At 39.1% G+C, this 26,297-nt stretch overlaps 1 protein-coding gene across 2 annotated transcripts in view; it reads left to right on the plus strand.

Moving 5' to 3' along the window:
• The first annotated feature begins 216 nt into the window (after positions 1-216).
• PCNX1 (pecanex 1) overlaps positions 217-26,297 on the plus strand; it is an 81,532-nt gene continuing 55,451 nt past the window's right edge. For both annotated transcript variants that reach the window (XM_054400731.1, XM_054400732.1), the window contains exons 1-6: positions 217-369; positions 8,328-8,536; positions 14,455-14,560; positions 17,670-17,715; positions 18,608-18,697; positions 20,238-21,929. In XM_054400731.1, the coding sequence (XP_054256706.1) occupies positions 217-369; positions 8,328-8,536; positions 14,455-14,560; positions 17,670-17,715; positions 18,608-18,697; positions 20,238-21,929 (2,296 nt within the window). The remainder of the gene's footprint in view (positions 370-8,327; positions 8,537-14,454; positions 14,561-17,669; positions 17,716-18,607; positions 18,698-20,237; positions 21,930-26,297) is intronic.

Below are 26,297 nucleotides of genomic sequence, written 5' to 3' on the forward strand. Positions count from 1 at the left end.
GGCGGGCATTCCCTGCCGCAAGGGCTGCCGGTCTATCGGCGGCGCGGGGGCGGGCGGCCGGCCCGGGGCCCGGACATAAGATGGCGGCAGCGTTGCTGGGGAGGCGGCGGCGGCGGTTGCGGCCGTGTGGGCTGTCGCGGAGCGCGGGCGGTGCGCAGCTCTGCCCGGGCTCGCAGGGCGGATAGAGTGGGGCCGGCTCGGTGGAGCGGGGCCGCCATGGGCTCCCAGGTGCTACAGATCCTGCGCCAGGGCGTGTGGGCGGCGTTGAGCGGCGGCTGGTACCAGGACCCGCACCAGGGCGCTGGGGTCAACGCGCTGCACCTCTACCTGTGGCTCTTCTTGCTCGGCTTTCCCTTCACCCTTTACATGGTGAGCGCAGGCCGCCGCGCCCAGGAGAACGGTGTCGGCCTGGGCCTTGGGGCAGGCGGGCGGGCCTTGTCGGGGGCCGCTCGCCTCGGCAGCGGCGGCGGGGAGGCTGTGGGGGGGGGGGGGCTGGCTGAGGCGGGGGAGGGAAGGGCTGTGGGGCCGTCGCACGCGCGCCCCCTGCCCGCGGCGCTGCCTGCGCGCCGCCGCCGCTGTCGGGCTACCCCGGGAAAGAGGCGCCTCGGGGCCCGCCTCTCCGAGGTTTTCCCCTGTCGGCGCTTGCCGCTGTGTGTGGTGGTACAAGCCGGGCCCGGTAGCCGTGATAGAGGCGGCGAGATATATACCTGAGACTGCAGTGTTTTGGAAGCGGAGACCTGTTGGGGTCCGGGAAGGGGTGGGTAGCAGGGCAAGTCTTCAGTCGCTGGCGGTTTGCCTTCGTTTTGTTATTTGCTTTCCATCAAAACTGGGTATAACTCTACCGGTTTCCGCTGCAGATCTTCTGGGTAGTCCAGGGGAAAAAGCACGATTTCTGTAGAAACTGTCGGATCCAGACAGTGTTTCTGGCTGTCAGCTCTTATCACTTTTCTGACTTTTGAGACTGGGGCGGGGGGGTTGCGCTTCAGGGTCCATAACATAAAAGTTTATTTGGCCATCGTACAGGGTGCTGGGTGCTGGTTGGAAGTGTATCTGGACTGTTATTCTTAAGAAGTTACTTTGGCTTATTTGTTTGTGTCAAGGCTCCTAGTATGCTTGGTTTGGAAGAACTCTTGGATGGGTCTTTCTATCTAACACTTAAAGCTGTTAAAATACTCACCTTTAAACTTATAAACTTTCTTGACTTCTGGACTTGGAAACAAATACAGAAGAGGTGTGATCAGTTATGAGGAAGAGGGCAGTTTCCGCTTGGCTAGTGCTTTTCCTTTCTGTTGTAAACTGCGTAATTTATGAACTACTGATGTTTCACTTCATATTACTCAGTAGAAAAGTGTGATTATTCTATGTGTTTTGTGACCAGTTTTGAACACATGAGGTGGAATGGAATTTGCAAGCCTTCCAGGGCCAGACCCTGTGACAACTTAAAGTAGAAACTGCCTTGTGACAAAAATGAGGTAGTGAATGAAACCTTGGAGGAAAAAGTCTAGATGAGTGCAGTTGCAGAGATTGAGAGCTCTGGGGTCAGGCATTTGCTTTGTTAAAGAGTAATTTGTAAGACTGTGGTATGAGACAGTGCAATAAGAAATAGCTAATGTGGAAAAAGGAGGTTACAGCCCTGTATGGTTAGTTTTTAATTCATGTTGCTGTGCCTTGGAAAAGGTAGCTCCAAGGCTTCTTGGTTGAAAACTTTAGATTGCTGGCAAGGAAACCACAAGCTGAGACAAAGCACTTTTAAAACCAAAGTTAATGTGACAAGAGCTAGATAAAACTTTCAGCTGAGCAGATCTGCCATAAAATGATCTGTGAGTCTGTATCTATTTGGAGTTCCACTGAATATGGAAAATGAAGAGTCTTTCAGATCTCAAATATATTATATGAATGGGGTTGTTGTGTGATTTTGTTTGGTTTTTCCCCAGAAGTTTTTTCTTTTCTACATTGAGAGAACAGTTTATTTAATTAGTACTACTTTGCTGAGAGAGCTGTTCATAAAGGTGTGGTGGGCTGTATCCTGTATGTGCAAGAGACTTTTGAAAGAGGGCTCATCTGTATTTTACACAGGTTTTGTTTGGCAATCTGGTCCAGCATTTGAGTCCCTTGTTGCTTTTAAAGCAAAGTTGCACATATTGTGGGGTAAACTTCAGTGTTGGTTAAACTTCTGTGTTTTTCTGTGCAAGGGGAAAAGATGGGCAAAAGCAAGCTGCTTTGGATTTTGTTGGTCAGAGAAATTCTTTTGCTTCATAGTTCTGGACAAGGTAAAGATGTAAAAACAAGTGCCAACTTCACTGAGAATAAGTAGGGAGATGAGTAACAAGTTAAAGCAGATTGAATCATATTTGGCTGTTTTCCCTCTTTCCACCCTCTGCCGTTTAAGTGTTGTCTAGACATAAACTAAACAGGGCAGAGCTGTGATGGTCATCTTTAGCTCTTTTGTATCTCTACTGCTTTTTATTCTGGAAAGGGTTTAAATGCTGCATTGCTGTAGGACGTACGTAAATAAGCAGAACTTGATTAAAAATTCTTAGGTAAATGTAACCTGATTTCTGAGCATGGCTCACTGGTGTGTAGGAGGGAGTTTCTAAGCTAGCTTCAAATGACTTGTTGCTGGCAGACAACCCCGTGTGTTTAAAAAACAAGGTAAGACTTAGCATGCTGGCAGGTTTTATATTACTTACAAAACTTCCTCACATAAGAAATTCCAAGATCGTAGTGTTGCTTTGACGCATTGGAGCAGCAATAACTAGTTTTTCCTAAGTTGTACTGTAGCAACAAAGGCAAAAGGATCCCCTGAGAACTTTGTTTGTTGTTGGCTTTCAAGGCTGAATACATTTTACAGTAATATAATCACTTTTTTTCCAAATGTCATTTAACTCCCAACAGGAACAAGCACTGATAATTTAGATACATTTATTGCTTAAAGACTTGATTTATTGCACCCAACTAATCTTTTGTCTGTGCATTCCTTCTATTGATTCTGTATTTTCAGAATGGAATCTCATAATGGTTGTGGTCAGCATGTAGTACCATAAATCTATGTATGCCAGTGCTGTTAATGTGAAAGGGTTTAAACCCATGGTGCAAACCATCTGAAGAAATTAACAGAATTCTGCTAACCTTTCTTTCCTTGTTCCTCATCTGCCTTCTGAATTTAAGCACATGAAAATCATGTTCTGCACCCTGTATGAAGGGTAAGAGACAGATACATACATAACTCTCTGTATTACAGATCCAGGTGCTTTTTCTTGTATTTATGGACTTAATCTGTCCTTCTCAGAAGCATGGCTAAACAAAAATTGTCGATAATGAAAGAATTGGGATGTAGAGGAAGAGAGAGACGTGTCTGCTTGAGTGAAGCTCCTTGAGTTTGTACTTGTGGATCTGTAGCTTGGCATCATACATACAAAAATCTGCCTTCTAGACTAGTTAAACCTATCCTGTTTGGATATTTGTATTCAGTACAGTCTCAGCTGTGCTTGTTGATCTGCTTATCTGCTGTAAGAGGTGATCCCTTTTTCACTCTAATCCAAAACTTGAGAGAAGAAAATATGCTATAATATGGGGAAACTATACAAGTAGGTTGTAAAATACAGTGGTAGATTTGGAAAAAATACTCTAAATGCAGAGGCCCCTGTTTATGCATCAGTATTACAAGGAAGATGGGAAGAGAAGAGGCTGCCAAAGCACTTCCCCTAGTCGGAGTGCTGTTTCAGCTCCACCACGTGCGCAGGGGGGGGTGAAGTCCTGGCTCTAGCACTCAGGGAGCTTTGCCAGTGACTGAAGAGAAGCCAAGACTGTACGTCACTTGGGGTAATGTACCTATGTACCTAATGTAAGTATGTACCTACAGAACTTGTCTGTCAAAGTCAAGTTCGTTTAGACAATAGTTCACTTAATAGGCATCTGATTTCCTGACTTGTGTACATAATTCTAGAAGTAGATTGTATAAATGTAGCTTCATGGAAGTCTTTTTTCCAGTGAAGTTTCTGAAATGGATATGGTTTCTCTAAGAGTTTAAGTACTTGAAGTTGGATATACAATGAGAATCCCTGGTATTCCACATTGCTGTAAGCCACATACAGTTTCTTGGCTATTTGAGTTTCATTTGTATACCGTGAGGATTCAGTCAAAACCCGGGTAGCTGAGCATGCTTCCTGATAAATACAGTTCTTGAGGACTTTGTTCATAAAAAATTGTGTCAAAGCTGCATCTGTTTCTTCATGTTTCTTCTTCTCCACTATGAATGGATATATAAAATACTAGCCTCAAAATGCTTGAACATAAAAGCATTTTACAAGACAACTGTTAATGCTTAATGAGTGTTTGATTGATGTCACCTCTGTGTAAGGACTTGCAATCTGATTTGCATTGGGAGTCTTATGAGTGTTCTCAACAGGTAACACCTACACATTTTCCAGATTCTTTTCAAAAAAACAGCTTCATTATATCTGTAGTGCCTAGCTAAAGCTAGGTGTAATTAGGTAAGATCCTTTTAGTCTTTGTTTCTTAGGAAGTATGCAATGCAACCAGTGATCAATGAAACTCCCTCTGCTTCCTGGCACTTACATATTTGAAATGTTGTATTAAGATGCAGTGACCTTTGTAGCTCATATGGGAATAGTTTAGTCCTGTAACTAGTAGTCTGAGGTTTCTTTTCTGTTCTGGGTTGACCACTGGAATCTAGGAGTGCTTAAATCTTTTTCTATCTACTCTTTCACAAAAGGTGTGCTGTAATAAAACTGAGCTAACCTAACAGCCAGCGGCTTCTAGAAGGGGCAGTCCCACTCCTCAGTTGTGCTTTCCTGCTTCTTACTCTTGTCCACATGTATAGTATGGATTTCATACGCAGCCTTGAAAGGTTTAAATTCGGAAAGTAACTCCTGAGGCAAAGGTGATAGAAAATCAGTGTCCTTCCCCCTCCATCTTTGAGAGTACTATTTAACTTCCCTTTAAGGAAAGACTTTCAGCCAGAAGATTGAGTTTGTTCAATCAATAGATGACTGAAGTTTTCAACAAAATGTAATTCAAGTGGTCAGTTTTTGTATGGCCATGTCTAGCTTCTCTCTTCTATGAGAGCTTCATTTGTGACTCTTGCTGTTCAACCTGTGTTGTCTGTTGGTGATAATGGAAGTGACTAGAGATGTGCAGTAAAAATGAGATGTCCTCTGAAATGCTGTTGCAGCTACAGGCTTGTAACCAGCTGCTGTTTGCTAACAAGTTCTGACCTGAGGTTTTTAAGTCTGTTGCGCCCAATAAAAATGCTTTAGTACTTGTGAAGAGAACTGAAATGAGATGTAGCTATGAATTTGTAGAACTTACATTTGTATTTCAATCTTAACAATTATACTGTATAGAATGCTCAGTTGTGCTACTCAGAAACTTGTCTCTCCTCAAATGTAGTAAAATGTCAAGCATAGTTTAAAATATTAATCTCCCTTTATTTTGTGTTGGTCTGTGGAGAGGCCCCAAATGGAAGTTGAATGCTTTTAAGTTCAGCAAAGAAAAATAGAGAAGGCAGCAGTGGTTTAGATTAGATTGCTGTTACTCTTCCTCTTGAGGCTGGAATGCAGATGAGTTGATGGTACCATGGGTAGAACTGCTGTTGCACAGCATGAGACTTTATTATATAAAGTATGATCAGATAGTATAGTGTGATGGACATGCTAAAATGTCTTCTTTCCCAGACTATGCACTCTCCAGAGAGTAATAACTACTAATGAATATGAGGAACGAAATGTAGTGAGTTAATTTACCTTATTTTTAGCTCTTTGCAATTGCTGTGGAAAGAAGGATATAAGGAAAAAAAGACCCTTTAATTCTTTCCTGGGATTGCCACAAGTTACATGAGATTTTGCTTTACCCCCCTGCTCGTTCTTAAAGCTTTCCTTTGCAGAACAGGATGTGTAGATTTTGCATTCCACAAGATAAACTGGATATACTATGTGATCTCGTGGTTGACGGAGTGAAGGAGAGAAATTGAAGAGCTCTCCAGGCAGAAAATGATTGGTCTGTCTTTTGTAGACTAAGTCTAGCTTTTATCATCTGGTGTTAAACTGACTCTTTTGTTAGTGGCTTGTGAACAGTAGGTACTGGTAACAGAGGATGGTTGAAGTTGCGTTTGCGATTGGGTAGCAAACTGCTTAGCAGATACAGGAAGCTCCTGTTGTATTTTGCAGAAGTTAACGGGCTTGCCCTTGCTTGCAGGGAGCTAGCTGCCTCTGAAGTTCTTGGAAGCGGAAGCACCACATTTCTTGAAGAAACTCTTGTGGCATTGCCTCAGGGGTTGTATGGATGCCAGTAGCATCATTGTGGCTCCTAGCTGCTTACTGATGCTGTATTTAAAATAACTTTGCTTCCAATTTCTCCTCCTGGGGCGGTGCATAGTTAGTGAATCTCGCTGTACGCTAGGGTCTCGTCCGGGTCAGCATGTGAAAGTTAGCATACCACACCTCAGTTTGCCTGTCCTACTTCAAGTGTGGCATTAGGTGTTGATTTGTTTTGGAGGAAAAGTTAGGTTAAACTCCATCTCCTGAAGAAAAGAATCCTAATAAGTAGCCTGCCTCCTGATTTATTCCAGACTTGGTTATTTGTAATTGTTTGGCCTTAGAAAAGTTACATTATTTGGTTTTGCTTATTGCCAGAAAGTGAGTAGGCAGATTAAGAACTGCTGTGTCTGTTTTGTTATTTTGTTTGTTTTTTTAATCCCCTGAAGTCAACAGTCTGTACAATATTTTAAAATGTTTATTCTTCCATCCCCTTTATTATTTCAGTACTTGGTATTTAGAGATCTTTTCAAACAGTGTTGTTGCTAAACTCATGACCAGTTCTTCTAAGACTAATCTTGGATATATGGGTATGTTAATGTAGTAATTAGATGTCTTTTAAGTGATTGAAACTGACTTTATATATGGATTAGAGATGACTTTGTGTCATTCTCCAGTCATTTTCTCTTCCTGATTCTGCATGGGGCTTTGATCACCATACAGATTCTTCTCTTGCAATGATCTGTATAGTGAGGGAGGCAAGGTGTACAAAGGAAGCTGAAATTCTCCTTTAGGCTAGGAGATTTAAAAAGAGTTCATTTGTTGTTTTCATTTACTAAGTTATGCTTTGCTGGGTGACAAATTCTAAATTGTTGTATTTCTCTGTGTGTGTATATATATATATATAGTTATGACTTAGAATTTTATCAAACTATACCATCAGTGGAATAAAGGATAGTGATGAAAGAAAATACTTGACAACCCAAGGTCTTGTTGCTTTTCCTAAGGAAAGTGGTCTGTTTGTAGACGAAGACTAAAAGTTAGTATCACATTTTGTTTAGTGACTACCTAGGCAAACTTCTAACTCACTGTCTGTTCATACTTAGAAGGGTGGAAGCTGTGAAAGTGAAATGTGAAGTTTAACTAGTACTCTGAACACTTCTTTTAAGTAGCTGTTAGGCTGCACTTAATACCTTTTGCTGAAGTGATCGATCTGTAAAAGCCTCAGAAAAAATTTCATGAGAAGTCTTAACTCAGAGTGGAATTTCAAAAGCTGAATTCAGGATTGAGGTTTTTCATATGGCTTCTAGCTGTATGGAAAACCTTTGACACAACTAAAAAGTTCCCTTTGAGGCACTGGCTGCCTTACCGTGGACATGTAAAAGTCTAGCACAAATAATCTTTGCAGTATGGTATCACAGGTTATTGTGGACTCTGCTGCTCAAAAGTGAGCTGCATATGTAAACACCTTTTTTTTTTTTTTTGGATGCAAGTAAGGGAAAGTTTGTCTTTTGTGGCTGAGCAGTAGTTGGGCAGATTTTCTTCCATCTACCATGGCATTGAACTTGCATCGTTTTTTCCAAGATGGACGTGATGTGCTATGTACTGTCCCTGAAATAAGGTCCTACCCTGTGCTTGATTGAGTTTCCAAGTTACTTAAAATCTTCCCCCTTTTTTTTTTTCCTTCTAAAAACTTAACAAGCTATCAAACATATTGGATGTGACACACAAAAATCATGCTAGCTCTAGATTTCCTAATCTGTCTTGTATTCCAGTAGCCTGGAAAAAAGAGAACAAGAGCTGAATTTGGTTCTCAGGCTCCAGTGATAGGTCTACTTAACATGCTGCTGTGGTGCTTTGGCATCTTGTAGTCCAACTGTTCTGTTGTCTGTCATTAGACTTCTAAAAGTTTTCACACATTAACTGTGTTTAAACCTTAATTTTCTGTATAATCAGTATTCTCTGTTTGAAATAAGCTGTTACACTCTAGATAGCTTTATGTATCCTTATGGGCCTTGTGTTCATTAACTCTTTCTTGCTCTCTTTTGAAAGGCCCTTCCTTCTTCCATGATGATAGTAGCTGTCTACTGCCCGGTGATAGCAGCTCTCTTTATCGTTTTGAAGATGGTGAATTACCGTTTGCACAGGGCACTGGATGAGGGAGAAATTGTGGAGAGGAATGCCAGTGAACATATGGACAGAGGTGCTAAAACAGAACAAAGCAGTGTTTCAGCCAAAAGGAAAGACAGCAATGGGCCCAGGTAAGGTGTCTGCTCATGTTTGTATGCTGCTTCAAATGATGAACAATCCTGTCTTCAGCAGATGTCTCACTGGAATGGTGGCTGAAATAAACACTGAGGAATGTAGATGCAGAGTTCTGTAGTTCTGAAAGACTGTTTAATTCTGGTCTTTAAAAGCAGGTTTATTTATGTATTAGGTTTGAAATGATGGATTCAGCTTCGTTTCCTAGTTCTTCCCCTAGGGGAGTTCCAGAACATTGGAAATGCTGGAAGCACTGAAACAATAGCATGGAAAATGTGTGCTGATTAGGTCACTAAATACTTAATGAACACAACCAGTACAAAGATTCTTATTTCAGTAGTACACTTAGTTTTAAAAATGTATCTGTCAAAGGCCCATATAGTACGTGCCAAGTGCTTTTGTCACTAAAGGGAATGCCTAATTGGGTTCAGTTTGCTTAGTTTTACAAAAGCAGGAGTTGGATACAATGCTTGACTCCAGTCATAGCCTCAAGTCAGGAGAACACTGTCCTCAGGATTTGGAAATTTACAAATTGCTCAGATCAGTGATGAAGATGGTGATTCTGATGTCCTGTCAATAGGAGGTGATTCCTTTCCACAGAACTTTGCTGTTGCCAGCATTAAAAATGCCAGAGGTTTTCTTCCTCTGACCTGGACTATTTGGAGAAGGAAGAACAAAAGATGACTCAACAAGGCTAGCCTAACCAGTCTGATCAGGCTTTGGATGTGTTACGAGCTCTATTATCAAAGCTTCTGCCTGGCTCCAGATAATTGAGGCCGTCTTGAGAGATGGACTGCAACCTCAAAATGTTACCTTTTAAACCTTTTGTGTGTGAGCTTCTGGTACTAGTAGCCATGAATAGTTTTGAAAGTGAGGTAAATAATATGCTGTCCTGACACTTAAAAGGTTGTGTGCATCTTTTTAAAAAGAAACAACCTGAAACTTTGATGTGGAGAATTTAAGGAAATGTGACTGAAAGAAGCCACTTAAGTTTGTTTATCAGAATGCTTAAAGAAAGGAAGTGTTAAATTGATGCTCTATAAAATGCTCCGCCTAGAAGTAAAAGGACTTTACTGAGCTTCTCACAGGATAGGTTTAAATTCTTGTATCTGCTGTCACCTTGGGTATTGTTAGCAAAAACCTTTCAAGTTGATATACAGTAACTTCTCGTATCAATCTCTTACAACCTGACCCTTTTTCCATCTTGCGTTTGGTAACTGAACCTGCTGATTTTAATTGTGACTCCATTTAGATCACAACATGGCCTACTAAACTGTATTGAGCTATTCTGGCAGAATGTGTGCCTAAATGTATATTAATGCTTACTCTGCTTAATAAAATTCATTAAAGTAAGCTAGTGGTCTGTTCTGCTTCAATGCGACCTTGCTAACACATGTTTGAGCTGTGATCCTTAGATGTTTTGGTTTGTTGGTGTTTGGTTTGGTTTTGGTTTCTCCTTTTGGTTTTTAAGCCATATAGCTTTTGCTTCCCAGACAGTAGCCAAGACTTGGCAAGGGACTTCTTTCTCCTAGTATTGTGAATTACTTCTGGGTGTTTCAGAAGTCCTGTTTTGCCTAAGGAGCAGTTGACATGGGACAAGTTACTACATTTTAAGCATTTGTGAGCTCAGAAGTAGAGGTTAGTTTGATGCTGTGTGTCCTGCTTGCCAACTAAAGTTTCATTAACTTTTGTATGATCCTTGTTCCCACTTTCAGGTCTCTTAACTAGAACTGGGAACAAGGTCAATGCAGAAATTACGGAGTTACTTTTGGTAAGTGGGATGTACAGTATATACTAATCTTTGCCTGGAAGCTTACAAGAACTCTGGGTTAACATTCAAAGCAGCAGAGGGGGTATAGAGTGAGTGTAATATTGAGCTGGCACCCTTTTTAGTAAGTTAAGTCAGAACACTAATGAAAAAGACTTGTCTTGGAAGAAAGTGTGTATGTAGGACTTTATTTTTTTTTTTTTTTAAACCTCTGCTCCCTCAGCATAAGGTAGGTATAGGGGAGGCCTAAGCAGACATACTACCTTAAATATTTGCATAATCAGAAGATGAGTTTCAATAGCTTAGGTTACAGCATGTGATACCTAGAGTTTTCATCCCACCGCACACACTCCCTGAGACCACTTTAGATAAAAATACTGGTATTTTTGAAGGATTAAGCAATAGTCTAGTTTCTGTTTAGAAGTTATGTTAGGGAATCTGTTTAGCTTTGAAGAACTGCTGTTGTTTCTTTCTGAAGATGTTTATCTGCAAAGTGGTGCTTTCAGTACTTGGCAAAAGTTACGTGCTGACATTTGTCGGTTTAAATTACCTAACTGCTCATTTATCTTCAGTTCATGTTGGTTTGTGAATAGTATCAATTTTTGTTGTTTTTTTTTTTTAATATAAAAACTTTGGTATACTTATTCAAGAACAACTTGCTATTCCCTGAAGAATGCCTTGTTTGTGGGTTTTTTGGTGTCCTCATCCTCTTTATAAAGTTGCAATTCTCTAATTAATATTTCTTGAAAGAAGCTACTCATAATTTAGAGATAGGAATGTGAATCACTGTAGCTTCTAGTGAAGTTGCTGCTTTCATACTTGGGCTGGTGATATTAATGCTTCTGTGAGGTTTCATGGAAACAAGTAATGGGGATACAGGTTCCTAATATCACATAAATGGTGGAAGGAGCAGTGCAAGTGTTGGGTATCAGTTGACACTTATAACTAATTTAAAACACTTGACAGTCTTGCTTTTGAGGGTATGAATATGGCTTATTTTTACTGTCAGTGACCATGATAAGTCTCAAAAAACATTAACTTGGTGATGCTGCTGTCCTGTATCTCCATCAGTATGGGGGAGTTGTAATCATGCTGCTACATGAATTTCACATTTACTTCTGTAAAATAAAACTGTCAGCTGGAGAATGCTTCAGCTTTGAGTTACACAGACTCTATTTAAACAAGTGTGAGCAAGAAAGATTGAAAGAAAAAAACCCAAAACATAACCAAACAAACCAAAACTCTACACCTCTTGCCTTACCTTTCGCTATTTCTTCTCCTTACACCTTTGTCTAGCTGTCAGACCTTGGAGTTGTTTTGCCTTTTAACTTTAATTAATGATTCAAGCTTTAAGGAAAATTTTCTATTTTGAAACTGTCATGGTCTAGCATGTGCAGTACAGGCTGTGGTGGTCCTGTGCTTTGAGAGCTGCCTCCTGATTAGTTATTCTGCTGTTTTAGTTGGAGAATAAGGACAGAAGAAGGTGTTCAGAAGAAAAGAATAAAACCCTTCCTCTGCGATTGTAAATCAAAATGGCTCGTTCCAGATTCTTTCTGGAAGTTCTAGCCCAAATAAGCAGATTTCTGTAGTCAGTCAACTTAAGTCAGGTTTTAAACTTCAGAATTCATGTGGACTTAGTCTCCTTAGACTCTGGTTAGTTTCTGACACACTACTGTAATATAGCTGCAGGTAGTAATTAGAAGTACCAGTTTCAATTTGTGTAGTGCAGTCTTTGACTCTCTTCCACAGATTCTGTTTCAGATAGCTGGACATAGTTTATTCAGTCTTCTTGATGTGTGTATTCACTTTTTTTTTTTGCTTGCAAACTAAGCAGCGTAGCACTTGATCTAAGGTATGAATTCGGCAAACTGTAAGAAACAGATCACAGAACTTCACAGCGGTAGGAGAAAAGCGCTCCCAAAGAATTCTACGTGTGACAGAATAGATTCTTATGCACACAATCATAAATCCTAGAAATCTGCACTTAGTGCTTGTTCCTGCAGACTTCATTTGTTGTTTGTTACTAGGTTTTGTTAATCCATGTTTATGTTTGCTGTCACAGAATATAGCAGCTGTGAGCAGAGTGGTAGTATTGGGTTCTGTTGTTGCCTGTGCTGGTATCTATTGGTTTACTGCTATGCAAAATCTTCTCCTCCTTCCACCCCAGCTAACTACCCAGTTCTGTGCATGAGAGCTTATTCATGGTGACTTACTTTTCTGCTTCATGGGACATACTATAATCATGTGCAGTGTTTCTCAATGAATTATTCAAACAGGAAAGGAATTCAATCTTTTTGTGAAAGGCATCCTTTGTTAGATCTTCAGTTGTCATCATAGTGTGCTGAATTTGAATATTAAGTGAGAAATGTTCAGTTTAGTCTAGCTTCATTATGTCCTTGTGTTCTTACAGTGCTTATGTAAGGCATACTTTAGTTGGCTAAAGCTGGCAGAAATTACTGAATCTGATTTTTTTTTTTTTTTTTTACCTTGTTATTGTTTGGGGTTTTGGGTTTTTTTGTTTTGTTTTTTTTCCTTACCTGGTTCTGCCTTAGCATAATTGATAATACTAGGTCAGGTATCAGGACTCTGTAATAGCAATCAATAAGAAAGAGCATGCTTATGTTTTGCTCATGAAGTATACTGAAATGGTAGCTTTTCACTTTTCTTCGCTTTGCTTTATTGTGATTATCATTGTTCTGCTAACTCAGGGCTGGTTGTCTCAAGTTCTATTTACTGAAGCAATAGTCCTAATGTCAAACTGTCTTTTTTGTCATCTCTCTGATGTAGGAAGGGTTAGGGGCCCCTAGCATCATCAAGAATGGATCTGAAGGTTGTGCTTTTATGCCTCTCTAAGATGACAATAACTTCAGATGTCATGCTGCAGAATGAATGTTTCTCAGGTCCTTTAGTCTACAGCTTGCTTATAGTATCATAGATCAATGTCTATATATTACAAAAATTATTGGGTGTTGATCTTACAGCATGAGTGAGACTTTTTTTTAATCTGAGACTTGCTGCCTGTTAAGTAAGTCCTGCAGTGCTTCTTGTCCATTTCTGGCCCCTTCTTCAGAGGGATTTCATCTTTCTTTAGTCCAGCTGGCAAAGGATTATGCATATGTGGACTTGCCACAGCTCTGAGTCATTGATTGTTAGGAGGCAGTTGTTTATTTTGAGGAAGGAGCAGAGAGGGTCTTTGTTAAATTACACAGCAGTTACTACTTTTCATAAGTCTCTTGGATCAGTATGGTTGAAGACAACTGTATTAAGAGAGGAAAAAGGATGTCTCAACTTCTCCCACTTTGCATTTAACAGAGCATGCTGGCTTGGATCCCTGAGTTGTACTCCCCAACTTGTGTCACACCATTGTCCTAATGGACAGTCCCACTTGCTTTTGTTTCATAGGTGTTTTACTTTAGCAAGCTGAATTGTGGTAAACTGCAATTCAGTGATGTTGATCTAGAAAATACTTCCAGACCAATACATAATAATTTCAATATTAATAGGATATGTATTGTACCTTGAAATATTTCTTGGTAAGGCCTGTAAATTATCCAAAGGGAAATTATTTTCTGGTAGAAATAAGGGGCTTGCTTCCCTGGGACAGATACTGTGTCCTTGTATGTCTCTGCCTTTTCAATAACTTTTACTGACAATGTGTGGCTTTCTCAGTGAACCTATCCTTACTTTCTGGTCCTAGATCTAGTTTAAGAAAAGGATCTGGAGTCCTTTCTCTGCTCTTTGAATCACTTCTGCTTAGTACTTATTGTGTTAATTGACTTATGGGTATTGTAGTTTGATCCAAAAGTTACGTGTGTGTATAGACAGAATTTCAAATTACTGTTTCAGAATGCCTTGTAGCTCCTAAGTTGTAACGGTTTGTGTTGGCTGGTGACAGTGGACTTTTACAAGGCAGTAGCCTCTGTGACAGTGTGTAGGGTGCACCAGGTCTGACTGAGCTTCCTGTGCCAAATGGGCGGTGTTCATCTGAGATACTGGGATGTATTTGAGGCCCTGACGTTTGAAAAGGGAGAAATTGTTTTGAACCTCCACTCAATGTAGACAAATTTCCTTTTAACTAGTAGATTAATGTTGGGATGTTTTATGTTGTTTTTTTTCCCCCCTTTTTTTTTTTCTTTCTGTTTCTCTCAGTGACCCTGGTGGAGGAATCGAGATGTCAGAGTTCATACGAGAAGCAACTCCTCCTGTGGGCTGTAGTTCACGCAATTCTTATGCTGGGATAGATCCAAACAACCAGGTAAGAATTAAAGCTACTGCAGCTATTGCTGTTGTGCTGCTGACTTGGCAATATGTGGAGTAATTTCCAGGGATGGTTGTGGTGGTGTTGTGTGTGTTTGTTTTTAAAATGCCTTTTTTTTTTTACTAGCTTTTTACAAAAATTGTATTAGTGTAAACAATTTACCTTTCTATATTTCTTAACTGATTTATTAGGGTGGTATTGCCTTCTTGTATACCTCTTGTTCGTCCCACCTTGTGTTTGTTTTAGGAATGACTGGATTTTATAAGGCTACATACTATAAAGCTACTTACTGTGCCATCAGAAAATACTTCCTTTTGCTCAAGCAGCTTTTTTTTGATTGTATAAATCAAAATAGCTCAGAATGTGGTCAGATAAGTACCAAGTGGGCTTCCCTATTTTGTTATCAGTGAGTTGTTAGATAGCTCAAGCTATAACTTGATCCTTCTGATCTGACTTTGTTTTCCTCCCTTACTTGTCTCATTTAGATGCTTAAGTGGTGAACTTCAGCTGTACTGATTTTGAGGACGCTTCCGTTAAGTTTCCACTGCTGATTATCTCTGCAATGCTAAATGGCTTTCTGAAAGTGATTATTTCTCACAGTTCAGACTCTGCAGTTAGAAATGTTAATTTGCTCAAGTACAAAGCAAGACAAACTGGTAGAAGTGGAAAGACTAAAACTGGTTATTTTTAGATGACATCTGCAAAATCATCACTATTTAGACACTTCAACAAGGTTAGGAAGAAGACAATAAATAGGGGCTGCTGCACACTAGGTGGAAGTGCTGAAGAACTTGTCTTTATTAGATTTTAATGCCACTTCATTATGCTCTAGTTGCCTTGTAATTTCACTGGGGAAGTGGTTCTACTTCCTTAATATGGCTGCTAGATATATGCATTCAACTTCCATAGTGCTGCATGTGCTGTTTGTTCTATTTGGCTTGTGATGTTTAGCCAGTAATGGCATCTTTCTTTTACCAGCTCTTAAGGACAAGCAGATTGACTGGCCAGACTGTATCATTATGCTGACAATGAGCAATGCTGCATCATGTTAAAGACAGAGGAGCTATTTTTCAATTACTTGCAAATCAGTGGTGTGGTATTACAATATCAAATCCTTCTAATTAGCTGTCTGAGCAAGCAGTATATAATGTAGTGCAGTGTTATGCTAATGTTGGTGTTTTATCTGGATCATGCACCATTATGCAGCATAGATAGTCCTAAGAGATTTCTTTTTTCTTTTGAAGAGAGCAGGTATTTAGTAGTGTTCAAAGGAACAGGAAGCAATGGTCCCTGTAAGAAGACAGAACTAGGCTGGGAATCCTATTTCTTTGATCTTTGGAGGGGAAAAAAAAGAAAGATTCCAAACATACTCAACAGTTCTAAAGTTAAAGCATGTGAAGAAGCTCTGTTTTTTTCCTGTGTGCTTTAATGCTAACACTATAAGAGGGTTAAAGCTACTGTGAAAGAAGTACAGTCTTTAAAATGTGTTTATGCTGATAAAATTAGTGCTCACAAGTCCCCCTGTGATTGAATTTGCAGCATCAAAAGGGCATGTGAACAGTAAGCATCTGAGATCTGTTTAGGTTTTTTTGCGAGATAGCTTCCTCGTGTTGATGTGTTTGCATTCAGCTACAGTATTCAGCAAGGCATGCTACTGAAGGGGGGGAAAAAGAAGTTGAAACATGGCAAAATGACTAACTAGAAACATGGCAAAATGACTAACTAGAAACATGGCAAAATGACTAACTAGAAATGTGACATTATAGTAAGGAAAATGCACTCAACAAGCTCCGGCTGCTGTTTTTTTTGCGTTGCACATAGCAAAGCCGTTGTTCTGTAGTATGGCTGAATACAATCTGTATGTATCTTCAGATTATTGGAAATTTCTTGTCTTTACAAGAGTTTGTAGGCTTACGTGCTCTTTTCCCCAGTCATCTGAATTAGGGTTTTTTGAAAAGCAACATCCCAATAAGTATACAGTGAAGTCAAACTGCCATCTTTTTATGCATCTTGAGTACAATTTTTGCTTTTAAAGCTTACCTTATTTCTGAGTGATTTCAGTTATTTGGCACATGTGTTTTTATATGCTGTTCAGAGAGATGGTATTTGAAATATTATTGAAAGAAAGACTAAATTGTCTTTAGCATCTCTGCAAAACAATTAGCTACACATTACAGCACATGTAGAAGGGCTGCAAACCTAAACAGCTAGCTCATTTTCATAGGAGGTTCATGCTTACTGATTGGCCAGTGAACCTGGCTGAAAAGCAGATACTATAAATTTTGATATATGCTTGTAAGAAATAGCCAAGAATAGGTCAAGGAATACTGCACTTTTCCATTAACAGTTAATGTGCTTTGAGGTAATGGTAATCTGTGTGCTTGGAAACTGCTCCGAAGAAAAACTGTGCTTGCAGGAATGAGAGGGAGGAATAAGATCTAGTAAAATTAATAGATTAAATTGATTTATTCAGCTGCCAGCTGGGATCATCCCACCCTATCCCCTGTTCATGCTGCTGCAATTTTCTATGTACCAATACTTAGGTCCTTTGGTTACCTGTTTATTGGATCAACTCTTGACACATTTCAAAACTAACCCTGGTAAAGATATGTGTCTCTTCCAATGGGATCAGTTTATGGGTTTAACTTGGTGTGTATTATGTCAAACAGATTTGTTTGATATTAACATGGTGTTTCCTTTAAGTGTTTTAGGCAGCCCTGATGGCTCTATTAAATATTCAGTTTTACAGTAGCAGTTACTAGTGTGCCACCACACTAGTAGTTTGTTTCCACTGTAAGTCTTGTCAAAGGAAATTCCTAGATTAGAAACTACTTTTGAAGTCCTCATAGTAGGATCTCCCAATTTCATTGGCTATACAACATAATGTAGTGATACAGTTGGATTCCTAGTTAGATGGCCTGTTATCTGTTTGCAGTGGAAGCATTCTGAATCAAAGGATTTTACAACACTGCACTGTTGCATGCTGTTGTACCTTTGAAAAATCTCTCCTAAGTGTATAGGTAACTGCATATATTGCAGCAATAGGAAACAATAGTTGGGTAATTCCTGAAAGTTTGCAGCTTTTTACATAATTCTGTGTTTCTAGGTTGGATCTGGGTTATCTCGTCTGGCAACAGCAGCAACCATCAAAGGTGAGATTTTTGGCTACTTAACATTACCTTGCAGTAGCACTTCAAATCGCTATTGCATGCTATGTTTGTTTCCAAATGCTACCTAGTATTGAACTACCTGGATGAACTACTTGGCTCGTGTTCAAAACTTTTTTGTGAGCTGAGTGAGGTGCTTTCTAATTGGAAGAAGTATTCCTTGGAGTTGTGAATGATGTGCCTAAAACACTAGGAGAGAGTATCCTGGAATTTGTGTTCTGTTGTCTGTGTAATGACTTGTTTTTCTTTTCCTTGTAAATGAAGAGCTGAGGAGTTCATTTGAGTGGACTTTTCCCAACTATTTTGTGTGCCACTAATTGTCCTTCTGGTATTTTATTTCAATTACTTGATTATTCCTAGTTGCTTGTCACCTAGCAGAAATATTGCCTAGGTCAGCTCTTGAGACATCCTCTGAGCCAAATATTTGTATAATGCATGATTTGTAATATGCAAAGTTGCTAATTTTTAAATCTTATTAAGCTGATAAGACAAAGTGAGATGTGAATTTTTGTCACCTTCCTGACTTTTCTGTCTTTACAAGTGTTTTATTACTATCTACATCCCATTTTTATTGGCAGCAGTGCAAAAAGGAATGTTCCAATACATACATCTTTAAGGAAAACAACATTTGCATTGGCTTGTGTCTAAGATGCTTTTTCAGTTCTTCATGGAAGATTTGTGTAGTTGAATGTAAACTTTCTTGCATACAAGAAATGGAGTAGACTATACTTATCTCTAAATGATAAATTGTGTTACTTGTAATTATTTTTTACCTTCAAATGAGGAAATAGAAGGAGTAAGTGAGAAATCTGCAGTGTATATAGATGTATGCATTACTACTTTGAGCACTAGTACTCTTTTTCCTTAAAATTCACAGGAGATACTGACACTGCCAAGACCTCTGATGATATCAGTTTAAGTCTGGGACAGAGTTCTAGCCTGTGTAAAGAAGGGAGTGAAGAACAAGGTAAAATTTCTTCTTTTGCATATCAAACGTGGTATTTTGTTACCAAAGACACTTCGCTTAACATGCTAAATAAATTCATGCAATTCATTGATAGATTCTAGGAAAAGGTATCTTGAAGCTCTCATTCCTTTCTTAATTACTGTAAGTTCCTGAGGTGCATAGCTTCAATACTTTATTATTTCTCTCTGTGTTTCTTGTTCTGGTATCTTCCAGTAGGTAATAAATATTTACTGTCTTTCTGCTGAAAGATAGCTAGCTTGCATGTCTCTGGGTGCTCGCTCTCATAAGAAAATGTCCTGGGATTCATGAACTCACATTATGGAGTAATGTGCTTTACTTTCCAGTACAGCCAAATGAATTTTTAAATCAAGTATGCTTTTCTGTAAAGTAATCCTGCGCTGAGTTCTGTGATTCTGCAGCTACAGGTTGGTTCTAACATGCAAGCTATTGGAGTTCTGCATTTTCCCAGTATGTAAGGAAACTGCTAGCTTGCATTCTTCAGTTGTCCAGTTTTGTTTCAGACCTCATTTTCCGTTTAGCTTCATTGCCAGAAAAAAAGTCTGCTCTCACTGAAACAGAGCTTAAAACCATAGGGAAATCTTTTGTTTGCTGACTGTAAAGTACCTGATGATTAGCAGGAAACTGACTCTGGAAATACTGTAGTTCATTTTTACCAATCTAGTCAGACTGATGGGTTCCTTTCACTCATTACTGTGTGATTCAGTGGAGAAAGTATGTTTAAAATAGAGGATTACAGGTGGCCATGCTATTGTATTAAGGCAGCAGGTTCACGTGACTAACAGAACTTTGTGAAGCAAATACATAGTAGAAAAAGTTAGAAATTGTGGTAACATAAGTTGGCCTTCAGGTCTGTGTTTAATGGCAGTACCAAAAAGGCAAGTAGCCTGACTACCTGCAGGTGGACACTTTGATAGAAGACCACTTGTGATGGATAACAGTCAGTTGTTCTAAGTGCTAACAGCAAATCTTTTCAATTTGCATTTAACAGCACAGCTTTTGAGGTAGTAGAATTCAATAACTTTGAAGAGAGGTTCATTATAGTACCAATAGACCTGTGCCAGTGCCTGCATCCTGGCTAACTGTGAGCTTACTGACATCTGGTCAGAAAGATGATTTCCACACTCCCAGCCCCCCTCCCAATGTTAATTATGTTTGCCCTTTTTTTCTTCAGTAATTTTAAAGCTGCTGTACTGCATGTACGAAATAGAAAAGGCAGGATACCTGTTAAACAGCTAAACTCTGGGATATCCCAGAGTTTAGTTTAGTGGAGGCTGGGGATTTGTCAGAATTATGTTGTCTTCTATAAGGTGGAAAAATTAAGCTGGCGTTGGTGGCTTTTGTTTTGTTTAAAAATACGAAGTTTTGCCCAGCTGCTAGGAAATTTTTTAAATGGTAATGCAATGCATAGTACTTGAAAATGGATTTGTCAGTTTATTTGCTTGATCTGATGTAAACAAGCCGTTGTAAGTTATACAATCTGCTTCCTACATTTAATGTTTTAAAATATGTGCTTACACAGATTTGGCAACTGACCGGAAGCTTTTTCGACTGGTGTCGAATGACTCGTTTGTCTCCATCCAACCTTCATTATCCTCTGGACAGGATTTGCCAAGAGACAACAGTGACAAAGTGTGCCTCTCGAACAACCAGCTTGTGGACCAGTCTAAAACCGGTGCATGTGATGCAGATGTAGCTTCACTTGTAACTCTGCATTCTCACTCCTATAGGAAGGATCATAGACCACGAGGTGTACCAAGGACTTCTAGCTCTGCTGTCGCTTTTCCAGATGCTTCACTAAATGACTTCCCCCTCTATCAGCAAAAACGAGGACTAGATCCTGTGAGTGAGTTAGAAGCTTCCAAGCCTCCTTCTGGGTCCAGAGAGTCCTTGGCTGAGAACTCTTGCATTTCAGGAGTTTTTCAATTAGATGACATTCTGAAAAGTAGCAGCCCTCAACCATTGGCTAAGAGTGGAAAAAGCAAATCCTTGAAAGCCGACAAAAGCGTGGACAGTCTGAGAAGCCTGAGTACTAGAAGCAGTGGTTCAACAGAAAGCTACTGCAGTGGGACAGATCGTGACACTAACAGTACCATCAGTAGCTATAAAAGTGAACATACCAGCTCAACACACATAGAGAGTGTGTTGTCAGAGCATGAGGAGGAGTCGCCTAGAGAAGAGAAAAGGGATGGTAAGAAAAAGGACTGTGGTGTTGACTCAGATAGTAGTTCTACTGACAAAAGAACTAGTAGTGAAAGGACTGCTGTGGAAGTGAGCACTAATGATGGTGTTCAAGCGGTAAAGGGTTCTAATGCATCTGATGAGATGCACAGTCAGAAAGGTCTTGGTGCCTCTGCTTCAGAGGAGGCCAATAAGAACCCACATGCCAATGAATTGACTACACAGGCTGACAGGCCGCCTGGGAAAGCTGCTGAACAAAGAGATGAGCAGAGTGAGAAACTAGCTGTGTTAGTAGATGCAAGAGCTTCTAAAGAAACAAGTGGAAAACAAAAAGAAGGAGATGTTCGACCAAAATCTTCTAGTTTAATACATCGAACAGCCTCTACCCATAAGTCCAGCCGGAGAAGGACAGGAAAAAAGCGGGCTAGTAGTTTTGATTCAAGTCGGCACAGGGAATATGTTTCCTTCCGAGGTGTATCTGGTACTAAACCTCACAGTGCTGTGTTTTGTCATGATGAGGACTCCAGTGATCAAAGTGACTTGAGCAGGACGTCAAGTATGCAGTCAGCTCACCAGTTCAGCAGTGATAGCTCTTCCAGCACCACCTCCCATTCCTGCCAGTCTCCTGAGGGAAAGTACAGTGCTCTAAAGACCAAATACGTTTCTAAAGAACGTGGGGGCACAGACTTTGACAATGCTCACAAAATCCATGTAAGCTCTGAAGGAATTAGCAAAAAACGATCTACACGTCGGACTTCTAGCACAAACAGTGCCAAGAATCGTGCCAGAGTATTAAGCCTGGACAGTGGTACTGTGGCTTGTTTAAATGACCCAAATAGTTTAATGGCACCAGGTAACATAAAACAGTTAACCACTTCAAAATCTGATTTGGAAGCCAAAGAAGGAGAGGTGCTAGATGAGCTATCTCTGTTGGGAAGGGCTTCACACTTAGAGTCAGTCACACGTTCTAGGAATAGCTTACCAAGCCAGGCTACATTTCCTGACGGGGAAGAGCAAGAATCAGCAAGTGGAGGTAAGTAAATTAACTACCAGAAGTGCCTTTGCTGTATTTTGTTAGTGAGTCTGGTATCTGTGACTTAAGTTACTACTATACTTAAGTGTCTTCCCATTTCTTCCTCCGGTGTAGTAAAACTGACAAAGTATTTCCTTTATAATTTCCTGGAAGATCTTTAGAAGTGGAAATTTAATTCAGACAGCTGTTATGAAATCTATAGGTAGGGGTGTTAGGGGTTTTTAACTGGGAGTCTTTGCTATGCAGAGCTGCATCTTAAAATTATTATTTGTGATCACACAAACGCCTGCCTCATTGTGTTACTGAAATGTCAAATTATGTATGTGATTTTAAGTTACCAATAAAAGAGAGAAGTTTTCTTTCATTGTCAAGTTTAGAGAACTGAGATCATAAGAGAGGTTGGTTGAAGTTACTGGTGTTTTTTTTTTTTTTTTAAGATGACCTCTGGCATGGCTTGAGGTGGTATCAAAAAAACCCCAAACCCTTACTGTGCTGCCTAGAATTGTGCATTCTTAAGAATGTTTCTAAGCTGAAGTCTCTTAGGGGGTTGATTTTGCTTAGCCTTGCCATTGTTGGCTGGACAGCGTTGTTTACTTTGGGTTTGGGATGTTTTTTTGGGTCCTCATTATGAGAACACAATAATTTTCCTGTGCTGGAGAGAGGAATGTAGTTTCCTCTAACTTTGTGTAACTATTGCCTTGCTTGGTGTGACAAATACTGAGCTTAACTGTAGTAGCTGGTATTAAAAAATTACCTTGAGCTCTTGTTACAACGTTTCAGTTTCTTACTTTAGTTAGCCATATTGACTACCTTAACTGGAAAGCTTTTTGTGTCGTGGAAGATAAAAAAAACAAAAACAACGAACAAAAAAACCTAACAAAAAACCAAAACATTTTCAGAGCAGTATGGGGTTGCCAATTTTCTCATTCTGACTTTTGGGATTGTTTGAGTGAAATACATATGAGATAATATATATCTTGTTAGCAAAGCACACAAATACTTGATAAAATTGTATGGTACATCAAAAGGTATGTGTGGTTTGTTGGTTTGGGTTTTTCGTTTGTTGGTTTTGTTTTTCTTTACATGATAGCAAATTTACTATCCTTACTGTTTAGACTGTGTAAGCAAAGTATAGTGACTCCTATGTCTGAAAATGAGAAACTTTTCAATCAGTGAGATATGACCAGTAGTTCACTTCTGTTCTGCTCCCCCTTCCCTTGACACTGACATGACAGCAAACTCAAGAAATGGCCTCAGTTCATCTCTTAAGGGGAAAAATGTGCTGCACAGAATTTCAGTTATGTATGGATTACTGAACAGATTAGACTTGGTTTGCTGCTAGCTCAGACTTCTTTAAATGCTTTCACTTAAAACAGAACAAACCCCAAAAGAATAAACCCAAAATGAAACCACATGCTCCCCTAAAAGACCAAACAAAAAACCCTCTGTATATATTGGTATGTTCTGTCTGATATTCCCTAGTAGCAGAGTTCTGCCATAGCATTAATGAAAGAGTCCAGGTTGCATTTTTAGTACGAAGAGTAAGCTAAACAGTTGGCTGCATTCTTATTATGCCTTGTTAAAGTGACAATTCTTCTTCATGTCTGCTAAGAGTAATTGTCTGATAAAAGATCTGCTTTATGTTTAACTTTTTGGCTCTACGCTTTCCTTAGCACAAGATTTAATTTAATTTTGGTTTGTATTATTGCAGCTTTAAAGCTATTAAGGTTCTCTCTTAATATGCCAAGGATGATTAATACACTTTACCTTACAGAACATGTTCAGACATTATGTGCTAACCAGTCATCAGCAGTGTAAAACAGTCAGTGCATGACTGATGCCATATATTGCCAAATATTTTGATTGCTTTTCTAAAGAATTAAATGGTGGGGAACACCAGCCCTGGCACATTTAAAAGCAATCTTAAAGATAGAAATCTGTAGAGCTTAAGCAGAGAAGTCTTGCTGTCATTCTTGCTGGACTATTCAGATTCCCCTTTAAACTTTGTGTAGTTAATTGTCATTTTGAAGTCATTAACAGCTATAATAAATGATGAGCACTCAAGTATTACTTGTCCATGGGTTTCAGGATGACTGTAAGAAGCAATTTGGATTCAGGTTTTCCAGATCTGATGACATCATATCAAGAATAACACTTGCTGTGTTTTGTTTCTTACTACCGATTGAATGGGAAATGTTTCCTTTTTGACTGTACGAAATGAATGATACTCTGTTGTGTGTGGGGGGGTTTTCGTGGTTGGTTTGGTTTTTTTTTTTTCAAGCAGAACAAAAATAACTTTTCTTTAGTAGTACTTAAATCTTCATGTGGTTATGTCCAGCACCAAGCCAGTAATTATTTGAGTGTATTCATGATAAATCTGAACAATTCGTTTTGTGTTGCTGTTCACTTCTAGTGGTTTTTCTTTTGTGTATTTCTGTTGTTTGGTGATTTGGTTTTGGTAGTTATAACTTCTAAGTTGTGTAACAGCTATATTTTTAATTGGGCCTTTTTTCTTTGGGTTTATCTGTGTCTAATAGTAAGCAGAAAAGATGTTTCAACTTTTTAGGAGCCAAGTTGCTTTACATTTACTATTTCCTTCTGTTGAGTTGCCTTCACCGTTGGAGTGTTTTTTGAAGACATGCATGTGTAATATAAAACTACATCATATGTATATGTGTATAGAAATTATTTGAGAAGATTATTTGTGTAGCAAATGAATCAGAATAAACTTTGTTTAGCTTTTTATAAAATCAGAATTGGTGGATGGAACTTTTAGAGGTTGTCTGGTCCATCTTCCTGCTGAAAGGGTTATTTTATATAAGTATTTTTTCATTTCTGTGATTGTTTGATAACTTTCTGAAACATAATTAACAGATATCAACTGGATAACCAATAGACTTGTATTCATATCACCTTTTTTTTTGTCAGTCATCAGTTTTCAATTCCCATTTCTCAAATATGATTTAACTCAGTAATAATAACTTCATTTTAGGTCTTTAAGGGAGTAAACTAGAAAGGACACTCTTAGTTGTTTCTGTAACTATGAAACATGTTTCATAATGAATATAGCCTTGAGTAATCTTTTAGTAAGCAGGATGCTATACAACTGTGTCCATCTTATACTTCTGCAGGTGCAACTTAGCAGTTTCATTTCTATCTTACTGTGCCAGGAAGTGGTGAATGACTCACATTTTATAAGATAACTTGTGCATTTGAATAGAAATTGCAGTTCATTAAGATGTAGACAAACAGCATCTGAAAAATCTGTAATTAAATGCATATGGTGGATATCTAGTTAAACAAATGGAAGATGTTTTACAGTAGCTGTTATTCTTGTTTAACTACTCAGCTTCTAACAGGAGCTAGTGAACTGATGGTTATGTGCTATATGAAGTTGTTTAGATGTCTCACAATGTTTTGGAAACGCCACCTTGATATTCTCCTATGCCTGGTTCCTGTCAGATGTGAGCTATTCCTGGATTACTGTTCGTAAAGATTGAGAGGGAGGGGGGAAAAAAACACACCCAAAACAAACAAAAAGCTCCAAACAAACAAACCAAACCCACAAAATAGTACTGTGTGTGACACAGTGGTGTTTTATAAAAAACTTGAGCTGAACTGAGAAGTATTCTCCCTCAGTTCTATGTTAACTGTAAAAGATACCTTTTGAGTTGCTGCTCTTTTACATCTTGCTGTAATTTAAGTTTTATTTAAAGGGTTTTTTTTTAATAACTGCATGTAATGTAATGCATTTTTCCTTCTGTGTATTGTTCATACTGTTCTTTTGTGTTTTGTGGGCTGTAGTACATCTCTACAAGCAGGAAATACGGGCTTTTGTGAACCTGGATCAAAATCTTGAATTTCATATGGCTTATGGAAACATGTTCATCTCTTCAGTTTCCATGTTTCTGTACATGTATGCTTAGCGTGTCCACCTGTAATCATTAGACAGTACTGCTCCCAACGTGAAAGCTACAACCTGGATCTCTGCTGTGCAGCCAGTGATAATGTCAGCTGTTACCAACGTATCACCTTTTTTTACTATGCTTATGCTGCATGTGGTCTTCAGTTATTACATATTTTATCTGTGTTGTAGAACTGTTCCATGCTTGTGATGGCTTTAGTTTGATGTATTTTCTGCAGGTGGAATTAATACAGCTGCAGAAAATGGAGCTTCTGGTCATTTTTCTGGGAGTCTCAGTACACAGTCAAACTACTAAACCAAACAGTTCTGCATCAGAAATCAAACTATGAAAGAGGTATTAGAAGCTGTGTGAAGTTACTGTAATCTGGTTGTGTGTATGTTAGCTATCTCTAATTGTGTTTAACAGGGCCTTTCCTGTAACTGGATCAGATGAAAGGGTTCTC

Source organism: Indicator indicator, chromosome 4, assembly GCF_027791375.1.
Source record: "Indicator indicator isolate 239-I01 chromosome 4, UM_Iind_1.1, whole genome shotgun sequence".
NCBI lineage: Eukaryota > Metazoa > Chordata > Aves > Piciformes > Indicatoridae > Indicator > Indicator indicator.